At 37.4% G+C, this 23,709-nt stretch overlaps 2 protein-coding genes across 4 annotated transcripts in view; one reads left to right on the top strand and one right to left on the bottom strand.

Annotated features, from left to right (window-relative positions):
* Positions 1 to 23,709, top strand: part of LOC139760550 (BRCA1-associated protein-like) — a 158,272-nt gene that overhangs the window by 87,059 nt on the left and 47,504 nt on the right. The window contains exons 1-6 of one of the 2 annotated variants that reach the window (XM_071683881.1): positions 15,337 to 15,648; positions 16,922 to 17,079; positions 18,822 to 18,999; positions 21,325 to 21,454; positions 21,620 to 21,809; positions 22,523 to 22,658. In XM_071683881.1, the coding sequence (XP_071539982.1) occupies positions 15,573 to 15,648; positions 16,922 to 17,079; positions 18,822 to 18,999; positions 21,325 to 21,454; positions 21,620 to 21,809; positions 22,523 to 22,658 (868 nt within the window). In that variant the 5' untranslated portion in view covers positions 15,337 to 15,572. Of the gene's footprint in view, positions 1 to 15,336; positions 15,649 to 16,921; positions 17,080 to 18,821; positions 19,000 to 21,324; positions 21,455 to 21,619; positions 21,810 to 22,522; positions 22,659 to 23,709 lie in introns of those variants that run through there. The other variant, XM_071683882.1, reaches the window with a different exon arrangement.
* Positions 3,263 to 15,205, bottom strand: LOC139760553 (small integral membrane protein 15-like). 2 transcript variants are annotated; one of them, XM_071683885.1, is made up of 4 exons: positions 15,058 to 15,205; positions 13,303 to 13,395; positions 11,568 to 11,676; positions 3,263 to 10,497 (listed from the first exon to the last, which is right to left on the bottom strand). In XM_071683885.1, the coding sequence occupies exons 2-4, from the start codon at positions 13,383 to 13,385 to the stop codon at positions 10,432 to 10,434; spliced, it is 258 nt and encodes an 85-aa protein (XP_071539986.1). In that variant the 5' UTR covers positions 13,386 to 13,395; positions 15,058 to 15,205; the 3' UTR covers positions 3,263 to 10,431. The 2 variants fall into 2 exon arrangements, with proteins under 2 accessions (XP_071539986.1, XP_071539987.1); XM_071683886.1 differs by lacking the exon at positions 15,058 to 15,205 and adding an exon at positions 14,803 to 14,978.

Here is a 23,709-nt window from a genome sequence, read left to right as displayed (position 1 = left end):
GATGTGTGAATTAGGTGTTTACTCTAGAGAATGTGTAAGAAACACTTTGAGAAACAGGATTTGAATGGGGTGTTTATGGCTCTGGAAAAGTTATATGACAGGGTTGATAGAGATGTATTGTGGAAGCTAGTTAGAATATTTGGTGTGGGAAGAACGGTGCTAGCAATAGTGATAACTTTTCTTTAAGGGTGTAAGGCGTGTGTGAGTTGGGGGAGAGTGATGGTTCCAAGAGAATGTTGGCCTCTGGCAGGAGTATGTCACAATGGCTAATTAATTTGTTTCTGGATGGGATGGTGAAGGAGGTAAATGCAAGAGTCTTGGAGATACAGGAAAGTATGCAGTCTCTATGGGATGAAGGGGTTTGGGAAGAAGTCATTTGTTTGCTGATGACACACCACTGGTGGCAAATGGGAGTAAGAAATTGCAGAAGTTGGTGAATGAGTTTGGAAGTGTGCGTGAAAGAGGGAAGTTAAAAGTATATGTGAATAAAAGCTAGGTTATTAGGTTTAGCAAGATAGAGGGACAGGTTAGTTAGGATGTGAGTTCGAATAGAAAAAAAAAATGAAATTGAAATGGTTTAAATGTCTCGAAGTTGAAATGGCAGCAAATGGAACTATGAATTTGGAAATGAGTCATAGGGTGGGTGAAGGGTTTAAGGTTCTGGAAACATTAAAGAATGTGTGGGAAGAAAGAATGCTATCTGGGAGAGCCAAAATGGGTATGTTTGAAGGTATGGTATTCCCAACAATTATATTGGTGTTGGAAATGTTTGAGGACAAGGGGGTTAGGTCAAGTTAGTAATAAAAGGGTAAGAGAGTGTGGTTAAGAGAGCTGAAAAGGGTGAGCTGAAATGGTTTCAACATATGGATAGAATAAGTGAGGAGAGGTTGACAAAAGGATATTTTTCTTCATACTTTATCAGTTATCAGAATCTGCCTGCTTCAGATTAAACGGGTAGTGAAAAAGTCACCTTTTGGCTAAGCTGTATCACCAAGAGTGCACTGTATCACTAAGAGTACAGTCTTGGCTGTATCACCAAGAGTACACTCTATCAATGAGAATACAGTCTTACACTGTATCACTGAGTCTTGTCAAAGAACTTTTCAATCCGAGGGAGTCTACATTTCCATGGTACTGCAAGTAATGCAGCCTTAGGCTGCGGAAACTCTTAGAAAGGATCTGGGGAACACCAGAACTCTTTCCTAGAAATTGGTCCTCTCAGGTAATTATAGATAATATAAATTTGTACTGCTTACCAAAATTTTCTATCATGATTAGATCTTTGTATAAAAGACACATGTTATGGTCTACATAGTTTATCATCCACAAGAATGCTATCCAATATTACATACTGCTTGCTAAGAGTGACAGCAACTTTTTTCATGTCTACATCAGCAGAGTGGATAGATGCCCATGGTCTCCAGATGTAATGAACACAGTGTCGCACCTCCATGAGTTGTCTGTTTTCACCTCATGAACACAGAAGGGAAAATTTCAGATGGCATTCAAAGGTATCATGCTGAATGAGACTCCAGGGGCAATTAATATTTGCTGAAGATCTTTTTCTTGCATGACACTGTACAAATTGTAAACAAATCCAGTACCATGCTGGAGTTCACTTATCTGGCAGCCATAGGCACCTATCCATTCTGTTGATGGCAAAGGTGCTGTGAATAAAATGTCTGTGTACACAATGCAAAGCTGATGTTTCTTCTTAGCAGTATAAAGTTGTATCTGCATGATGGATACCATTTCTATTGGCAAAAATATATTATGTGTAGGATATCATGTATAAAAAAAAAATAAACATTTAGATACAAATTTTGCTAAGCAGTACAGATATCAATGACTTGTTTTATGTACAATTCATTTCATCAGTGCTATTACATAATAAATGTCAAGAATAAAAACACAGTTGCTAATTGTACCTGTATGTACATGGACTTCCGTGTTGTCCGAATAATTTAAATTTTATGTCACCCCCTTGAAAGATGCCTCCTCCTCACAAAGCACAGCTTTTATAATCCCCCATTAGCTAGATACTATGTGAAGAAGGAAAACGAACACAAAATTTTAAAGGCAGTTGTAAGAAAATATGAAGTGATAATATTAGGATGATGACTACACTTGTACCTAGGGCCACTTTAAGTTCATTGTAAGAGACAGTAAAGTAAAAGGTCCTTCAGTAAGGAAACTGACCCACCTGTCTCCCAGGTCAAACTTTTTGTCAGTTTTATCCTTTGATCTTAATGGAATCAACCATTACTCATTTGCTGTCTGAGTTTTCAAAAGTGATATCCCTCTTTACCTAAATCTTAAACAGACTGAACAACCATGGTGACATCATACAATCCTCCCACAGATCCACCTTCACCTGGAATCACTCAACCTCCCCTCAACCACCTACTCGCACACATGCTTTACTCTCTTGCTAAAACTCCTCATTGCTTCTAATAGCTTTACTCCCTCACCATACATTTGTAGCACCATCCAATTAGCATCTTTATCAACCCCATCATATGCCTTCTCCATATCCATAAATATCACATACATATCCTACTTCTTAAGGTTTATCTTCCATACTACTTAACAGGTTGTTCACTCAACAAACTTATGCATCTGTGATTCAAACATTCACCTTTGTTCTCCTTGCATTTATACAATGCCACTATATATGCATTCTGCCAATCCTCAGGCACTTCATCATGATCCATACAAATATTGAAAATCTTACTATATTTATATAAATATTTTCTAATTCAAAATAATTCATCTATCTATTCTTAATTGGTCCCGGACCAGTTTCTAAGAAAGGGTTCTAGTATTACTCAGAATCTTTCCAGACTCCTAGAATTACACAGAACCTTTCAAGAGGCTCCTGCAGTGCAAAACGAAATTAATATAGAGCATTCATAATAATTCATCTTATCTAAAACCCTTACATTGCAGTATTCATATTTCATTTAAACCCATCAATCAGATTATCTTAAAAATAATCAAATTCTAAACCATCTGTTACATCAACTAATTGTATCCCAATTTTCAAGTTTGTTATAATTCACATAGCATCTCACTAAGACTGTTCATTCATCTCAACACTGTTATGACAAAAGTTTTACTGGTTGTTCTTCACAAGCTATCGTTAAAGAAATGTTTTTGATTGCACTGGCATAATATCAGTACTGCATGGGCAAAAGTATCTTATATTAATGTGCATGAAACTACCTTTTCTTGATTTAAATTGGAATAGCTTATGTCAATAAACAATTGTTTTCCTTTATTGCAGATTAGATTGTACTTCATTTGGCTAAATAAATTATTGTATACATATGATAATCAAATAATCAGTACATAAACATCAAAAAACAATACAAATATATTTAAAAACACGAAAAATAAAGTTTCATAAATGTAAACCAAAACATCAACTGTATGTTAATTCATATTCAATTTCCCTTTGCTAATTGAAGTACCATAAAAGCACTGAATTCTGATGAGGAAGGACTTACATCTAGCATTCTGCAACTGATTTAAAATAACTTGCTCAGTTAGGCCATAATTACACTTTAAGACTCTATAATCATTTGAATTATCTTACACATTAAGCAGGCTTTTTATATTTCTGATTTTTTTCAAAGAGTATTACAAATATGTTTTTCAGTGAAATAATGGTTTATATCATTAACTAATGGGTTTCCCTCTTAAACCTGTAGAGTAAATAGAAAGGAAAAAAGGAAACTAAAAGATAAAAAGCAAATGCTGATCACAGTGCACCTATGCAATTGAAAAACAGCTTCATTGTGGAATGCATTGACAACAATAAAGATAAAACAAGTCCAGCCCATACATACAACACACTACTTCAAACTCCATTGAAAATCTAAACTGCTACTTATTCAGACATAAATCAGGCAACAATCTAGAATTTACATGGAAAATATGAAAACATTTATGAATTAAACATATATTAGTTAATTGAAAAAACTATTATCAGTTTTTGGATGGCCAAATAAAAAATCTTAATGACTAGTTCATACACTTCCACTTCAGACATTTCACACTCTGTACTAATGGCAAATTAAATACATGTTGATAATAGTTATTACAAGTAAATATTCTTCCTTATCACTAACTATAAAATTTATGAAACTGTACCTTTACAAATGGAAATATGCCTTATTTACTTTGATACATACACATAACACATTTTGATGCTTTCATTTTAATATGAAAATCAAAGAGCACCCATGTAAGAGGAGTATACATCAATTGCAGTATTTCACCAGCTCTCCCAATTCCCATTATGAAGAGCTGTCATATACTTACCAGTACACAAAAATAACAGACAACATTAGGACATTATACACAGGGCATAAATAAACTGCATATCCATCAAACTTTGGTAGTTTCCAACAGCTAAATGATAATACTATATATCTAAATTAAATCAACACACACACACACACACACATATATATATATTCTTTCTTACAAGTCTGCCGTTTCCCACTTCAGTAAGGTAGCACCAGAAATAGGTGAAGAAAGGCCTCATTCACTCACATCCATTCTCAAACTGTCATGTGTAATACACCAAAATCATAGTCTCCTATCTACAACTCACCTTGGATACATTCACACACATTCAGACTTTGCAGCCTGAACCTTCAAGAAGGAAGAACACTTCTCACTAGGCTCCTTCTGTTCCACAGACATATACATATACACACATGTACATATTCATATTTGCTGCCTTCATCCATTCCTGTTGCCGCCCTGTCACACATAAAATAGTCTCCGATCCACAACTCACCTTGGATAGATTCACACACAATTAGACATTGCAGCCTGAACCTTCAAGGAGGATGAACATTTCTCACTTGGCTCCTTCTTCTGTTCCACAAACATATACATATATACACATGTACATATTCATACTTGCTGCCTTCATCCATTCTCATTGCCACCCTGCCACACATGAAATAGCATCCCCCCCCCCCTTTTTTCAACAATGTGGCATCAGGAAAAGACAAAAAATGGTCACACTTGTTCAAAATCAGTCTCTAGCTGTCATGTGTAATGTACCGAAACCACAGCTCCCTTTCCACATCCAGGCCCCACAGACCTTTCTATGGTTTACCCCAGATGCTTGGCATGCCCTGGTTCAATCCATGCCTTTCACCCTCCTGTATGTTCAGGCCCAGACTGCTCAAAATCTTTTTCATTCCATCCTTCCACCTCCAGTTTGGTCTCCTGCTTCTCCTTCTTCCCTCCACCTCTGACACATATATCCTCTTTGTCAATCTTTCCTCATTCATTCCCTCCATGTGTCCATACCATTTCAACACACACTCTTCTGCTCTCTAAACCACACTCTTTTTATTACCACACATCTCTCTTACCCTTTCATTACTTACTCAAACCACCTCACACCACATAACGTCCTCAAATATTTCATTTCCAACACATCCACCCTCCTCCGCACAACCCTATCTATAGCCCATGCCTCACAACCATATAACAATATTGGAACCATTATTCCATCAAGCATATCCATTTTTGCTCTCCGAGATAATGTTCTCGCCTTCCACACATTCTTTTCTTTTATGCATGTTTGCTATTTCCCACATGAGCAATGTAGTATCCAGAACAAGTGTCTGATCCTTAGAGGAAAAAAGACCTTCATTATGCTCTTTCCTCAGTTCCTTCATTTGAAAAGTAATACAGGAGGGAGAATTTCCAGCCCCCAGCTCCCATCCCTCTTAGTCACCTTACACAACATGCAGAATATATGCGAGCAGTATTCTTTTTCCCCTGACCCCATTAAAGATGTTTTCACACAACACATTTTCTGGAACTGTTTATATTTTGTAAGCAATACATGCAGAAAAAAAATTAATCATGTGGATTCATTTTTAAGGATCACAACACTTTGGTGCTCAAAATAGTTCCTCCCATAAAAAAAATGTCAGAGAATTGGGAATAGATATCAATAAAATCATCCCTCCTCTAGTACTGCAGAAAAACAGTTATTTATAATTGACCTTCATCCCTTTTTCTTGATGTTATTTGTAAGAATTTTGGTACATTAAACTTGCAGATCTCATATAACATGAAGAATTACTGTACAGATTTGAAAATGAAGGACAGCACAGCTTACATTTGGCACTGTTGTTACTTTTAATGACAAGTCATATATATATGACAACTTGTTTTGTAAGAGAATTATTTCCAATTGAAACGCATAACCTTTTCATTTATACATCTAATAAAAGAAGTTCACTTTATAATTCTAGCTTCTGAAAACTGACTAATTTTTAGTAACAAAAAAATCAATTCTTCACTCCCAAAGGTAATAAAGTGCTCACCTAATAAGCCTATGTGAATATCCCTTAGGGTATGTCTTTGACTTTCGTGTTCTGGACCCTGCCTGCAAGTGGTAACACCATGAGTAAGAAGATGCAGTCAACAAGGCTGTATCACTGTCAGTGTATAAGAAGAGTAAACCATCACTCAGGACCTTTCCATTTCCAAAGAACCTACTTTACCTTGTTCCTGTGTGGAACACAGCTGTAAAGCTGCAGGAGCCATATAAAAGGGGTCTTAAGGTTCTTTCTTTTCTTCCTGTCTCACCCACACATGGACTGCTAGCATTCTGTCCAGAAACATACAATCTCTCCTGGTCACACAATGTTTGACCCTTAACTCGCAGAGCTTATTCTCCTTAACTCTAGTGTTTTTTGTGGTGAGTGCCATGCAAAAGCCCTGCCTTTTGGCAAAATGATAGGAGCAACAGATAGAAGCTGTAGATAGGAACATTAGACAGGAAAATTAGGTAGAAACATTCAGTAGTAAGTTGGAATATTGGCTCGGAGCACTGAGTAGGAGTAGGTTGGAACATTAGGTAGACATATTAGGTAATAATGGTTGATGGAAACATTAGGTAGGAGCCTCTGAAAATACTGCGCTAGAGTTGCCATCTACTAGTGGCCTGTTAAGGGTGAGGCACTAAAGGCTAAGAAGCAGCACTGTAGTTCAGTTATGAAGACTCTTTTGTAGTGGCCACAATAACAAACAGGAGGAGGAAGTAAGGATTTAAACCAGGAAGGCTCAGTCATACATTCCTAGTGCTACCTTGGGAAATGGGAAATAGGTATAAAAGAATGATTATGATATCAAAATAATAATAATAATAATAACAATAATGATGATAATTATTATAGTAATATTTTTTTCTTTTTCTTTCCTACTTGTCTGCCATTTCAAGCATTGGCGTAGTAGTGCCAGGAACAGACAAAAAAGGCCTCATTGCTCACATCTGCTCTCTAGCTGTCACGTGTAAAGCACTGAAACTGAAGCTTTCTGTCCTCAACCAGGCAAAACAGCCCTTTCCATGGTTTACCCTGGTTGCTTCATATGCCCAGATTCAGTCCAGTGATAGCATTTTGACCCCTGTATAGAACTTCACTCCAATCCACTCTAAACTGTGCATGCCTTTCACTCTCCCATATATTTTGGCAATAATAATAATAATAATAATAATAATAATAATAATAATAATAATAATAATATATCTATATTTATTATACTTTGTCACTGTCTCCCACCTTAGTGAGGTAGAGCAAGGAAACAGACGAAAGAATGGCCCAACCCACCCACGTACACATGTATATACATAAACGCCCACACACGCACATATACATACCTATACATTTCAACATATACATACATATACAGGCACAGACATATACATATATACACATGTACATATTCAGCCTTCATCCATTCCCGCTGCCACCCCACCACACATGAAATGGCACACCCCTTCCCCTGCATGTGCATGAAGTAGTGCTAGGAAAAGACAACAGAGGCCACATTCGTTCACACTCAGTCTCTAGCTGACATGTGTAATGTACAGAAACCACAGCTCCCTTTCCACATCCAGGCCCCACAAAACTTTCCATGGTTTACCCCAGACGCTTCACGTGCCCTGTTTCAATCCACTGACAGCACGTCGATCCCAGTATAACACATAGTTCCATTTCACTTTATTCCTTGAAAGCCTTTCACCCTCCTGTATGTTCAGGCCCCAATCGCTCAAAATCTTTTTCACTCCATCCTTCCACCTCCAACTTGGTCTCCTACTTCTCCTCGTTCCCTCCACCTTTGATACATACATCCTTTTTGTCAATCTTTCCTCACTCATTTTCTCCATGTGACCAAACCATTTCAGTACACCCTCTTCTGCTCTCTCCACCACACACTTTTCATTACCACACATCTCTCTTACCCTTTCATTACTTACTTGACCAAACCACCTCACATCACGTATTGTCCTCAAACATCTCATTACCAACTCATCCACCCTCCTCCACACAACCCTATATATAGCCCATGCCTCACAACCATATAACATTGTTGGAACCAATACTTCTTCAAACATATCCATTTTTGCTCTCCAAGATAATGTTCTTGCCTTCCACACATTCTTCAATGCTCCCAGAACCTTCGCCCCCTCTCCGACCCTGTGACTCACTTCTGCTTCCATGGTTCCATCTGCTGTCAAATCCACTCCCAGATATCCAAAACACATATACACATGTATATACATAAACGCCCATACACACACATATACATACACATACAAAGACCTATGCATATATACATACACATATACATATTCATACTTGCTTGCCTTCATCCATTTCTGGCACTATCCCACCCTGAGGAAACAGCATTACTACCCCCTGCTTCAGCAAGGTGGTGCCAGGAGAACAGACAAAAGAGGCCACCCTTGTTCACACTCAGTCTCTAGCTGTCATGTTAATGCACCAAAACCACAGCTCCCTATCCACATCCAGGCCCCACAGACCTCTCCATGGTTTACCCCAGACGTTTCACATCCCCTGGTTCAGTCCACAGGCAGCGCATCAACCCCTGTATCCCACATTGTTCCAATTCACTCTCTTTCTTGCATGCCTCTCTCCCTCCTGTACGATAAGGCCCTGATGGCTCAAGATGATTTTCACTGCATCCTTCTGCCTCCAATTTGGTCTCCAGCTTCTTGTTCCATCCACCTCTAACACATATATCCTCTTTGTCAATCTTTCTTCACTCATTCTCTCCATATGTCCAAACCATTTCAACACACCCTCTTCTGCTTGTTCAACCATAATAACAATAATAATAATAATAATAATAATAATTATTTATTTATTCATTATACTTGATTGCCGTTTCCTGCATCAGTGAGGTAGCACCAGAAAACAGACGAAGAATGGGCCACCCACTCACATACACATATACATACATACATAAGCGGGAAGCTGGAAATCCTCCCCTTCCATTTTTAATTTTCCAAGAGAAGGAACAGAGAAGGGGGCCAAATGGGGATATTCCCCTTGAACCTTAGTCCTCTGTTCTTTAACTACCTTGCTAACATGGGAAAAAATGAATATGTATAAAAAAAAAATATATATATACATACATATACATACATGTACACAGACATATACATATATACACATGCACATATTCATACTTACATGCCTTTATCCATTCCTGGTGCTACCTCGCCCCACAGGAAACAGCATCACTCCCCCCTGCTTCAGCAATGTAGCGCCAGGAAAACAGACAAAATAATGATAATGATGATAACAATAGTCCCTTGGGATAGAGAGAAAGAATACTGTCCCTGTATTCCCTACATGTTGTAGAAGGCAACTAAGAGGATAGGGAGCTGGGGCTGGAAATCCTCCCCTCCCGTATGACTTTCTAAAAGAAAAGACAGAGCAAGGAGCCACGTGAGGATTTTTTCCCTTAAGGCTCAGTCATCTGTTCTTGATGCTACCTCACTATGGCATGCAGTGGCAAACATTTATGAAAAATAATAATAATGATAATAATCTTTGACTTCAATTGATATTAACCTGTGCTTTTATCAAATTACTTGCTCACTTTGCTGACCATTTCATGTATGAAATGAATATCCTTTTTATTCAACTGTCAACCACACAATACTTAATATGAGATGCAATCTATTTACTTCTAACACAGAAAAAGGTGAGCTTCAGGAATTTTAAATACTGGCATTTTCCTTGGCTATTTCATTTGACTGTTTTAAGCAATATGAAGTCAATCTGTGACAATTAAAATGATTCCCTTAGTGTAGAAAATTACAGTAGATTTATATTTTTTGTGCACCTAATTTTTGTCAAGAAATCTATGAACTTTCTGATACACTATCCTATCAATACTGAGAAATAAAAAACAAATCATCCAATACAAAATGACTGGAAACACTGCAGCATAATATAAATTCTATTTTGGGCATTCATACACCCATGTACCACAAACTATATGACCCAAATCACAGTTAAAATGCTTAGTCTGTAAATCAGAGTTAAAGAATTGACTCCTGTTGCCAACTGACCATCAGTTGGCTTTTCCACGCTTCACCTTGCTTATGTTGGCTTTCCTCTTGTCTCTACGATTCTTATCCTAGAGAAATATAAGATAAAGATTATTAAAACACATATCACATAAGTACTGATGTTTTCAGTATTTCCCATCTACAAATGGTTTCTGATTAAACAAACTATTCCTGTCTAATTATAAATCACCAGTGAAGTACAACGTATTCTTGAGAGCAATTGTAAATAGTGTTGGCAATTTTCTCTGTCACACAGATAGTTAAACAGGCAAAAACAAGAAAAAGGCTTTGAAGCAGTGAAAGACATATCGCTCTTTACTGCATGACTTGGCTCAATTACTGAATGCTGTGTTGAGATCCTCTAAAGGAAGGATGTGTATACCCTTAAAAGAAGGTGGAAGTGAACTGCAAGTCCCATATCACTTGGTTGTCCTAAACTTTGTAACCATTGTGTAGGATGCATCCAAAGAACCTACAAGAAACAGTTGGTTAGAAGTTATTCCAGCAAATGACTAAACCAACTTCTGCTGCGAAGAAATGAGCATCTTAATGCTCTGAAACTGTTTGCCTTTCCAAAGTAAGGTTTACTGTCATTGGCAAGTGCCTGATGAAATTAATGTTTCATTAAGGAGAAAGAAACCAGCAGTGAAGAAAAATTCAGATCTGTAGTTCTTTATGAATGGTATAAATCACTTCTACAAAGATATTTGTAATCACAAAGTATCACATGGATTTTATGATCGCATATAAGCTAAACTTGGTTGAATAATCCATAAACTAACATTCTGAATTAATGTATATAAATAACTCAATGTCAATGGTAGCACTTCCTGGATGGTAAACCACAGTGTGAGAAAACAGCTGTAGTTTCACAGAATGCTTCTAACAGTCCTTTGTAATTATCATTTACAGTAAAAGCCAATTTTACAACATATTCTATTAATGGTTAATAAGTTAATTAATATTCAATGTAGGGAATGTATAACTCTTATCCAATAAATATATTTTCTTTGCTGTAATCTATACTTCCAATATGCTGTTTGTGGCAGACCATCAATTCTTAAATAAAAGTTCACTTGCACAGCACTTTCTCTATGTAAAGATATTTTGATGATAAATAATACAACATAGAAATTACCTTTTCTTGGGCCTCAATTGCCTTAGCCAGTTTCCAAGACAGTATAGCTGAGATGAAAAACATTGGGGAAAGACAAAGGAGCAGGTACCAACAAAATTCCCATGGATTTCTGTAAAACAAAAAATCAAATATCACTGCAATCAGCAAAGAGTATTTCCATCTCATTTAAAGCACTGATATCTCAGTGTACAATACTGATTAATGGCTCAAGAATAACCAAACCTTTCCCTAATAACAACACCCCCGAGACATAAACCAAACATTATTCAGTGTAATTGTGCATTCATTTTCTTCACATTCATTTTCTCTTCCTATTCAAATTCCTCAGAGAAACCCTTCTTTAATAAATAATTCCTTCATAAAACATTTTCTTCCTCTGATTTCTTTGTTCATCCCTCTACATCCCATAAGCTCAACAAACATGTGTTTGAAAATCTATCCAAACCACTAGCAAACACCAAGAAAACTTATCCCAACCTCTTAAAAATATCCAGAAAATCTACCCCAATCACTTGCAAACCTCGAAACTTTTCTCAATTTGGGACTCATGTTTTGCAATCTGACAGTGGTGACGGCTGCATGATTCCTATTATTTACTGACCTGACCAAACCATATTTCATTCATGTCATTACTCTTAGATCTAACTTTGGCAACCTAAATATGAATCAACATGTCTATGATATCTAAGCTTCCATCCCATCACTTTTGATTAAAGTATTCATACATTTAATCCTCTATAATCTTTCTCTTCTGTAAGCTAAACCATATTTCATTTTTGGAATCCATTCCATTATCTTCAAAAAGTTTGCTTCAAGGCCTGTGAAAAGCACGTTTTTAAGCTAGACTTTTCACTTGCCCTCAAATTTTATAAAATATTTGCAAAACATTATGTAACACCAAAAAGGGGAAGAGAAGACATGACTAATTATGCCACAGTCACACTCAAAAGGAGGAAAACTTATAGTCTTGATGGCACCCTGGTGCAGCTGTAACATATTCATGGTTTGAACTCTGATTAGTTTTTACCTGAATGCCAGCCTGAGCAAATCTTCAAAATGATGATCTCAAAAGACATTCTGAGAACAGTGAAAGATCACCAGAGATATAAACATAATCAACTACTGTCATCTCTCCAGTGAACTCTAGTTGATGATGTTCCAAAACAAGCAAGCTGCTGCTGCCCTTGGTAGCAGCAGCTAGTGCTAGCCCTCAAGTTAGACAGGGTATTAGGTCCAAACACCCTTTAGTATCCAAGAGATATCTCTGCCTATGAGAAAACCAGGGTGTTAAAGGAAAATATCAAGTGAACATTCCCACCTCCACAATTATATGAGATGTAAGAGAATTGGGAGCTTCTGGGAGGATCAGTCCCCTGGAAGTAGTGGGTTGGTTACATCATCTCTGTGGTAGGCTTAAGTCAAAGGCAGCCCGAAATAAAGAAGATGCAACTACCAAGGTTAGTAGTTACTGAAGTGTGGGGAATGCTCACACCCAAGGGGCAAACCAGTAAAGGAAAGAAAAATAGATGACATGCCATGTTATATTAAGTGACATTCCCGTCTCAAAAACAGTACCATGCAGGGATGATATTTCTACAGTGATTATCACCCCAAATCTTGATTGCATATTTTTTGGCATTTCCATCCCTGTATCCTCTGACATTTATTAAACGTTTCTATCACTTGTTTTTTCGGATAACAAGAAATGGTAAAAAAAATATAAAAAGGGCCTTACCTTGCAGCATAAACAACCAGTTGATGTAACCATCCACCACTGACCTCCTCAACAGGAGTTTTTATAGCATCATCACCATCCATGTTCTGCTGCCTGGTGAATGAAATACATTAAGTAGTAAAGAAACAAAAAAACAAAAAATGAGAGAAAACCTGACATACAACCTTGTACATGTGCTACTATACACAGATTTAGAGAAAATAATTTCAGTCTTACAGCCTTGGAATGGAACTGACATCCTCCCACAACATTAGTCTTTCACAGCTAAAGCAGATGGCTATAAGAAAAGGAAAAGAAAAGGCAATACTGTGACTACTATTTGTGTACTGCCACATATCTTAACCTTGTATATACAGTGAATACAAAAAAAAAAAAAAAACACTGTCCGTCCACCATATACTTTCAAAAGGTGGCATTCAGTTGCCTGTGCTGTGTCAGCTAACACTGAAAAAAAATGTACAGCATGACTTTGAGCATTATATTTTACTGAGTGAAATCAAGATTAATTGTGGACACAGCCATAGGAAATTTTCGTTCACTATTCTAATTGAAAAATACCAGTCACATCCATAATTAGCATTGTACAAATTCTAAAAAACCGATGACAGACAGTCATGCAGTCCCAGCAGCAGACCAGTTTCATTAAACAGGCTATATATATTGTGGTTACTATGTTAGGTGAAGTTCCCACAGGTTTTGTTGACTTTAATCAGTTTTCATAGGTTTTGCTAACTTTTAACAAGTGTTTTACCTACTTGTACATTAATCAAACTCAAATTCTTCTTAATATATATAACCCTTACTACTGTTGCCTTATCGAATATCATTCGATATTCTTTCTGGACTACGCTAGCACTGCAAACCAAATTCAAGCAGCATCCAAAGCTAACAGCAAGTGAGTTGTGAGTTTATTTTGGCAAAATAAATAATGAACACATTTAGATATTCAACCAATGATAGCACATAAAGTATCTATGTACACTTATTTCCACTGTGGTCCTCATACTCCATTGAGCAGTGAGTAATGAGAACCTAAACAGAAATCTTACCATAACTTAAATCTTACCGTAACTTACTCTTTTTCATATTCTGACCCCCACACACAGGCAAAACATGCCTAAATCAAGGCCATCTCAGTTGAAAGTTCAAAAAGAGATCAAGAACATAATAATTAATCAAGCCTTTGTAAGTGTCTCGACCTATTCTAAAAAGTAGAAAGATCATAACAGAGAAAAATAAAAAGAGGAAGAGAGTTCTACTGCTTTGCTATTCAAAAGGAGGCATCATAATGGTCAATGTTTGAGTCACCAAAATCCACATATGAACTTTGGGAAGCATTAGCCAGATGAGTTCCTCGGATAAGAGCCACTGCATCGAAATTCTAACGATTTAATTCCAACTTTAACAAGTTGGCAAGACTGTACTTGAACATTATCCTCATCTTACAGGGTTACTTTAATGTCTTTACATATCAAACGCGCCTATCAAAATCACTTCTACCTGTTTGAAGTCCCCTGACATGCCTTGTTTTCATTACCGCGTTACTTCTGTGCTGCCCTTCTGTTACATATTTACCAATTATGTAACTTTTGACAATGCACGACCACTCTAACACTCTTAATAAATGAAGTGTCATGCCTTTGATATAAGTATAGCCTGAAATAAAATAATCCTGACAAAGTTAGACGCTACAGGGGGAGGGGGGGGTTCAAATTCTATTTCCTATTTTCGATACTGATCATTCTTGGGCTATACCTTAAAAATTATATTTTTTTCCACGGGAAGATAAACACTGTATGTGCTTTGATTAACTATCACCAGTATACACTTGACATTAGAATCTTAACGAGGAAAGTGCTCTCCTTCCTTTGGTCAGAAGGTTTCTGTTTACATTGAAGAGTCACGAAGGAAACTCAGGGAAGCGAGCCGAGCACGAAAAAGTTAGCCAATCAACGCGCTCCAAAATAGAAAACAAGTTTACTATTGGTTGAAATATAGGGGGAGCCATAAGACCTACTGACAAGTGAGTGTTACAGTACATCACAAAGTTCCTCATTGGGTGAATTTTCACAAATAAGAATTGGCATTACATCACACGTCAAAATCAATCTCTTTATTATTGGATGATCTCACGAGGAATGTAGGAAACACGGCAGGATCAAGAGGTGCCTTGCGTACACTGCAGGGTTAAGGAGAAAGGGAAAGAGCGTGATATTTGCAGTCCCAAGATTGAGATTCCTACCTGTACAAGTACTGTTAAGGAATGAAATATGTCAGTCAGTCTAGTAGTGCTCAGACTGGAAACAGCTGACGACAGCCCGACACTCAAACACATTGAGTATCAAGGTAAGACTGTCAAACATTGATGACTTACCAAGTCATCTTTGTTTATTGATATCATTTTTCATGTAATAGATATTTGATACTTTTGGAAGAGTATTTCTTGAAGTAGATGTTTACAAACATCCTATTTTGCATCAGTGAATACATTATGCACTAGTAGTTAATTTTAAGGCCCAACCACTTAGTTGTGGTGGTGGTAAGCTAATACCTCAGGGTCCAGTGATTGCTTAGCCATGTGTAATTGTACCCATTTGAACACCATAGAGAGAGAATGATATACTTGTGGAGCATCATCTCTTGAACTTACTTTATGACAAGATTTTTTTTTTCACTTGGGAGGGTTAGTGCATAGCACTCTTTAAGAAAAAAGAGTTTTGTGAATTACATGTTGTTGATGGTTATATTTCAAGCTTGAAAGAGGTTTTGTCTGTGGATTGAATTCCATCAACCCTCGATTGTGTGTGGCAGGAAGAAAAAACTACTCTGGATTAGGGAGGGGAACTTGAAAACTACTGCAGTGCTGACTGTGATTACTATTTATGTGTTACAAGGAGAGAGTTTTTCAATTATATTTCCCCTTTTTGTTGTGTATATGTTTTCATGCCCATGAGACAGACTGTGAGACAGATGGAGGTTTGAAAGCTTATTCTTTCCGTGACAGTGTACCACGAGCAATTTTTATTGGTTCATGTAACATGTCTTTGCCTTCCCATCACTGTATGAAAAACTGTTTCTCTGGACCCTCAGCTGCTGCCTATAATTGGTGCTTGTGATTTGGGAGGTCCCAGCTTTTGTAAGTTTTTGGAAGGCAGGATGATGTCAGCCTTGGGGGGGTTGCTGGCTGGCCAAGGGTGACTTCATTTTACAGACATTGACTGCGGACAAGGTTGTTCATACTTGAGGGACACTATGGGGGAGTGAAAAAAAAAAATTCAACTTCAAAACCTACATTTTTGTTAGTGCACTGTGGAGGCATGTTGCTTGTGAAAGTGGATGTGTAAATGGGGACATCACCCTTACATGGTAAAGGTGATTATTGTGCAGAATGAAATGTTAAGAAGTGCTTATGTTCATATTTTGAAAGATTAAGAAATGCATATATTGTTGTGGAAGCTTCTGTTCATCAGCATGCTGGACATAGTTCTGGATATGTTTAAGTAGACAGAGACTATATGTTGTTCATCCATGTCATGTAAATGGGAACAGAATTAGATGTCATAGATTGATAGAATTTTCATTCCTCTCAGAATTTATAAACATTGCCCTTTATTTACAGCACTTCGATCCTGCAATAGTCATTGTGCATCAGACCGTGAGGCTAGTCCATCAGAGTGGCCCCCATTAGTGACAGACACATTGTTGTCTATACACCGAGGCCGTAGAGAACCCACTCAGATTACTGTTACAACACTTGAAGAGGAGCACATCATTGAGGTCTTACTTGGTTTTCTTTTTTTTTGGGGGGGAGGGGGGTTTACTCATTTCATTATGTTAATTCAGAGCTAAAACTTTGCTACCCCAGGAGAACCAGTCTGTTTCACCTGTGGGTTGGGGAGGATGATTTTAAAGATGTTATTGTTATCATTAAAGTTTTTAGCCCAAGTGTGGATGTATCTTCTAGTACCACAGGTTCCAGTGATACATGAATATGACTTTTATCTTTATTGCTTTTTTCCTTTGTGTTAATAGTTCTTTTGTCTAACCCTTTCAGCCTTACCCATGTACCTTGTACACATGAGACGTGAGATACATGCTTATAATTCCCACCTTGCTTCAGAAGTTCTCTAGTGGCTTTGAGCTATATAATGATAACATATGTCAGCAGTAGTAATATTTCAGCCTCAGCTATCAGTTACCCATTAACACCATAGTGGAAGGAGGTTAAATCAGAGCACACATCTGGCAGCCATGCCTGTGCATGTAATAGCAGCAAACATAAATGCACATTGGCTTTGAAAGAAGTAAGATGAAGTTTGATACAGGATGACAGTTACTTGAAAGAACAGGCTTAAAACCAGGCCCTCATACTGTCATACTGCTCAGAAAACTTAAAGGAATTACAGTTGCTTGTTCGTTTTCTTTTTTTGATGCCTTAGCCTTTTTATCATTTTGCTGAATTAATTCATAAGGCCATTTTTTATCACTTGTTAAAATGTTTTGGAAAACCTTAAGTTTGGAGGAAAGCAAAAATAGTCCAAGCTTAAAACTGACAGGTATAAAAAGAAACTCCATGATTAGGGCAGAAAGTATTTGAGTGATGTCTGCATCATCCATCTTGAAAGTAGAGGTACTTCATTCATGTTAGGAACAGCAAGAAGAGATGTACTTGATTGAGCTGATGATAAATATAGCTGAGGATGAGCAAACTGAGAAACTAATTAGCTGCAAACCCAAACATCAAGGAGGCAGTTGGCAGCACCAGAAATAGGATGGTGGTAGCAAATACATCAAAGATATAACAGTAAATGTAACTATGGAAGTTAAAGTGAATCATAGGGTAAGCAAGGGAGCCAAAGTTATGAATGCATTGAGGCTGTCTGTTAGGGCACAAATGGGTATGTTTGATATTATAGTGCAGTAGTTCCAACGGTGCTGTATGGTCCTTAAGTATAAAAAGAAAATGGAAAGAAGTGCTTGAGGGTTGATTGAGTGAGATGTAACGGCAAGAGAGAGAAGTGGTAGAAGAAAGAGTAAGGTTGAGAGAACTTAGAGAAGATTTGTTGATATGGTTTGGACATATGGACTGGATGAGTGAGGAGAGGCTAAGTGGGTATAAGTGGAGGCTAAGTGGAGGGAACAAGGTGAAAGGGGACACTAAGGATGGGGTGGGGAGGATGGAGTAAATGATACACTGGGTGATCAGGGTTTGAGTGTGCAGGAAATTGTTAGTCATGCATGGGATAGGACAGTTTGAAGTGATGTGGTGAGCAAGGGTGATGTGCTGTATTTGGCCTGAACCAAGGTATTTGGTGCTTTTAGGGAGATCATCAAATAGATCTGTGGTATTGGTGTGTTATAAAGGGCAGCTGGGAAGTGGATGTAAGCAACATAGGCTGTATTTCATCTGTTCTTAGCACTACCTTACTATGCAGGAAAGAGTAGATAAGTGTGAAAAAAATTTAGAAAATTTATTTTAGTTTGACATTTTATTATAAATACCCTTATGATTATTTCAGGCTATAACAATATCAAGCAGCAAAGAAGAAAATTTTGATATGGACCACAAAGCTAAGTGTGGCTCAGTAGATAAACCAACTGCAGAAACTCGAACAGAGTTGGGAACTCTGAGCTCTGGTGGAGTACTACCTAGAACTAGTAAGGAATCCACACCAGGTGCATCTAGTAGTAAAGAAGGTGTGTAATGTAAGATGGAATTGTAATCCAATTTTCATCATACCTAACCATATGGCAGGGTATTTATTATAATGGTACTGGATTTCTGCATGTCTCTTAGTGTGGTATTATAGTGTCAGATTTCTTTGTATACCATTGTTTTAATGCATGAAAATCTGCTAATATATAAAGTATATCAAAATTGGTAGGATTGAGGTTAGCATGAATATACAGAACAGATATAAAGTGAGGTAGACCTATGCACATAGAATAAGTTTGCTGTGTTGATGTTGCAAAGCTTTACATAGTAATCATTAGTGCTCTGATTAACTATGAATTAATTCCTCTCAGTTTTATTGCACCCCCAAACAAAATCTAGGAATATTGTGATATTTTTCCATTCAACTCTCTATTTCTCTGTCAAACTATCCATCAGTCTGTAAAAATTTCATGCCACAAGCTTTTATATATTTTTCTCTTGTGGCCTTTAGTTTCTTAACCATGGATTGAGCTCTGTGAACATCTGAAGGAATTCTTGCATAGAGGGGTTAAACTTCATCTAATTGCCACAAAGCTGGGCAGAATGTATGAGAATTACCCCCTTTGACATTCAAAGGATGAAAGTTTAACTTAATCCTTGTATATTAATCCTTATGGACTATTTTAGCAACATCTAGAACACTGGCAGGGAGTGGAACCATGGAAGCAGAAGTGAGTCATAGGGTGGGGGAGGGGATGAAGGTCCTGGGAGCAATGAAGAATGTGTGGAACGAGAACTTTGTCTCAGAGGGCAGAATTAGGTATGTTTTGAAGGAATAGTAGTTCCAACAATATTATATGGTTGTGAGGCATGGGCTATACATGGGGTTATATGGAGTAGGGAGGATGTGTTGGAAATTAAATGTTTGAGGACAGTATGTGGTGTGAAGTGGTTTGATTAAGTAATGAAAGGGTAAGAGAGATGTGTAGTAATAAAAAGTATGGTTGAGAGAGCTGAAGAGGGTGTATTGAAATGATTTGGACTTAGGGAAAGAATGATTGAGGAAAGGTTGACAAAGAGGATATTTGTGTCAGAGATGGAAGGAACAAGGAGAACCAGAAAACCAAATTGTAGGTAGAGGGATGAAGTGAAAAAGATTTTGAGTGATCAGAGCCAGAACATAAGGAGGGTGAGAAGTGTGCAAGGGATAGAGTGAATTTGAATGATGTGGTGTACTGGCGGTTGATGTGCTATCAGTGGACTGAACCAGGGCATGTGAAATGTCTGGGGTAAACCATGAAAAGGTCTGTGGGGCCTGGATGTGGATAGGGAATTGTGGTTTTGGTGCATTACACATAACAGCTAGAAACTGAGTGTGAATGAATGCAGCCTTTTTGTCTGTTTTCTTGGCACTACCTCGCTGAAGCAGGGGGCAATGATGCTGTTTCCTGTGGGGAGGGGTAGTGCTAGGAATGGATGAAGGCAAGCAAGTATGAATATGTACATGTGCATATATGTATATGTTTGTGTATGTATATTTTTATATGTTGATGTGTATATGTATGTATATGTGTATATGAGTGGATGGGCCATTCTTCGTCTGTTTCCTGGCACTACCTTGCTGATGCGGGAACCAGCGATTAAGTATAATAATATTGTTTCAAAGGTATTCATATAACTGGGAAAGAAAATAACACCAGTGGTTTATTTTGTTCTCTACTTTCAACCTGATAATGCATAGAATTTTTATAGATTTTTTCAGCACAGTATGCTTAAAAGTGTGGAAGTAAGGCTTTAATATCAAATTGCCACTGTGCCTGCTTCATTGTTTATTTTTCTATGTCGAAAAATTTATTACTTATTTGATTTTTTGTTCTGTCTCTCAATCTATATCATCCGTATCTCTGACATCTGTTACCTCCAAGAACTTCCTCAAGGAGATCACCACGACAAAAAAGTCTCCTTAACTGGTGAACTCCAGTGTGGCCCTTTAGCCTAAGTGCCTCACCCCTAACAGGCCACTGGCAGAAGTCAACTCTAATGAAGTGGTTTTTGTTTTGTATAATAAATCTTGTTATACACAGATATATTTTAGTTGAAAATTAGGCAGACACATTTAGAAGTGGTCAGTAGGGACATTAGGTAGGAGCCTCTGGAAACACTACACTAAATTTGCCCTCTGCTAATGGCCTGCTAAGTGTGAGGCACAAAAGACTAAGAAGTGGCACTGGAGTTTACCGGTTATGGAGACTCTTTTCAAGTGGCCACCAAGTTAAGGGAATTCCTGGTGGGAATGAGCATCAGAAATATAGATAGAATATTTTTTTTAGTGAACTTTTTTTTATCTTTATTTTATCTCCCAATAGGTACTCCAGGACTGAGTGAAGATGGCAGCAGTGGTAGAAGAGGCCGTTCTGTAAAAGATCGAGTTACTTTTGTCTCGGGGAACCCCATGGTCGATGTAACACATGGAATACTTCATCTCTATAAAGAAAAGTATGCATGAATTTCTCCAGAGTCTTTTCAAAATAAATGAATGAATTTACTATATATGTTTATATGATTCCCTGTGAGATAATCCCTTGGTACACATACCTGGAGCTTCATGGTACAATGTTATATTTTTGTACAGGTCACTCATAGTTTCATTTAAATTTACAGCACCAAGACAAGTTTGGATGAGACAGAGTTACGATCAGAGATGTTGTGCATGCTAGCAGTGCCAACATCTATGACACTCCATGACTTGTTGCAGTTTACTGCTCCCTGTTACTCTGTAATACAACATATGCGAATCATCCGTGATCCCACACCTAACCAGTATATGGTTCTCATAAAGTTTAGAACACAAGTGAGTCAAGATGCAAGTAGAGTTTAAAACTCTTGTAGCAATTAATTTAAAGCCAAAGTCACATCCATAGTAGCAGTTAGAATATAACCATCTAGAATATTTTTTTGGAGAATATCATCTTTGAAGCATGTCAGGCTTTTTTCAAATTAAGAATTGTGTCAGCCATCTGACTGTTTTTGCACCCACCCACATAGTGATACCTGTCAAGATTTCCACTGCAGCAAAAGCAGTCTTTAAGTTAAAGAAAGCTGTGGCTGGTACTTGCATGGTATAAGGGGTAATGCATTGCTATACATGTTTGTTTTTCAATTTATGATTGGTTATTTGGCATCTGTTAAGTAGTTTTCTTAACGATTTGAAATCATTTCATCCAGAGTGTTTCAATCTCTTGCTGGCTTGGCATTTGTCATAGCTGATGTTATTGGTTGATGTACAGTTACAAGAGGTCTCTTATGCTCTAAAGATGATTTACTCAGTCATATCTTGTAGTGAGAGTCTACCTCACTACAGTATCCTTACATATCTTCAGATTTATGGCTTGGCTTTGATTTTGTAATTTGTCAAAATTCTGTTGTCTAATGCTTGAGAATATTTTTACCAAATTAATCATTACTGTTTCAGACTTTACCTCACTTCACAGGTGGAAAAATTTTAACTTATTTTGGCTTTATGTGTTACAGAATTATTTGCTGTGAATGCTCTTAACCTTTCAGAGTGATGCAGACATGTTCTACAATACATTTAATGGTCAGTGTTACAATAGTATTGAGCCAGATATATGCCACCTGGTGTACGTAGCCCGAGTAGAAACCACCAAGGAGTCTGAGAATGGCGGCCTTCCCATACCTGGTAAGACTTTGTGATATTTCATTTGTACAGATTACAGTCATACTGTAAATCTTCTCAGAGATGGGTTTAGCTGTTAATCAGTATTAGAAATGGAAGGCCATGCTGGGTTGAGAAAAGGACATTATGGAAGGTAATATGAATATATGGTGTGGAAGGAAAGCTTTTAAATGCTGTTAGGAGAATTTCTGGGAGAGTGAGGCATGTGTGTGAATAGGAATGTGGGAGGATGAGTCGTTCTAGATGAAGGTGGGTCTGCATTAAGAGTGTGTGGTGTCACTATGGTTGTTTGATTTGTTCATGGATGGGGTAGTAAGGGGAGTAGATATGAGGTTCTTGGAGCAGGAGGAGAGTTTCCAGTATGATATGCTAGGGGTGGAGGATTAGGGGTGGGAGATGAGTTGGTTCTTCTTTGCAGATGACACACACAGCTCTGATGGCATATTCAGTGAAACTCCAGAAGCTGTCTGAATTCAGGAAAGTTTGTGATTGCAGGAAATTGATAGTTAATGTTAGCAAAAGTAAGATAGAAAGGTGCAAGGGGTTTGAGACAGAATGTTATGACAGTGTTATTGTGAATTTGACTTAGGAGGACCAGCAAGAAGTGAAGTGCTTTAGGTGCTAGGTAACAGATAGAACCATGGGGGCTGACCCTTTCCCTTATCCTTATTTTATCAGTGTTCTGAAATTCATTGTTTTTTATTTAGTTTTGAAATGTGTATATTCAGGTGAAGCAATATGCAAAATATTTTGTTTGAAATGTTGATATTTAGAAAAAACTACATAATGATGTACTTAGTTACTGTGAGTTATCTCAATGAATTCAGAGATTATTGTAAGAAGAGAAAACTTTACATTGTAAAAAGATATCAGAAATAATAAGGGAAAATAACAGTTTATCAGAGAAATGCATAAATCTGAACATTTCATTACTTGTAATTGGGTACCATTTATTACTTGCATTGTCCTGTGACATTGCCATCAGCCTTTGTTCTACATGCATGCTTGTCTCTTCAGTTTCATTACTGTATCTAGAAAACTGGAGAAATAGTGC

This window comes from Panulirus ornatus, chromosome 37, assembly GCF_036320965.1.
Source record: "Panulirus ornatus isolate Po-2019 chromosome 37, ASM3632096v1, whole genome shotgun sequence".
In the NCBI taxonomy this organism is placed as follows: domain Eukaryota; kingdom Metazoa; phylum Arthropoda; class Malacostraca; order Decapoda; family Palinuridae; genus Panulirus; species Panulirus ornatus.
This window is presented reverse-complemented; position numbering and strand designations above follow the sequence as displayed.

What these genes read in the sequence shown, in the direction of transcription:
- LOC139760553 (XM_071683885.1), bottom strand. Translation starts at nt 13,385, where the DNA reads ATGGATGGTGATGATGCTATAAAAACTCCTGTTGAGGAGGTCAGTGGT. An exon ending in CTGGTTGTTTATGCTGCAAG is followed by an intron (nt 11,677 to 13,302) that starts GTAAGGCCCTTT and finishes TTTGTTTTACAG; the next exon opens with AAATCCATGGGAATTTTGTT. An exon ending in CAATTGAGGCCCAAGAAAAG is followed by an intron (nt 10,498 to 11,567) that starts GTAATTTCTATG and finishes ATATTTCTCTAG; the next exon opens with GATAAGAATCGTAGAGACAA.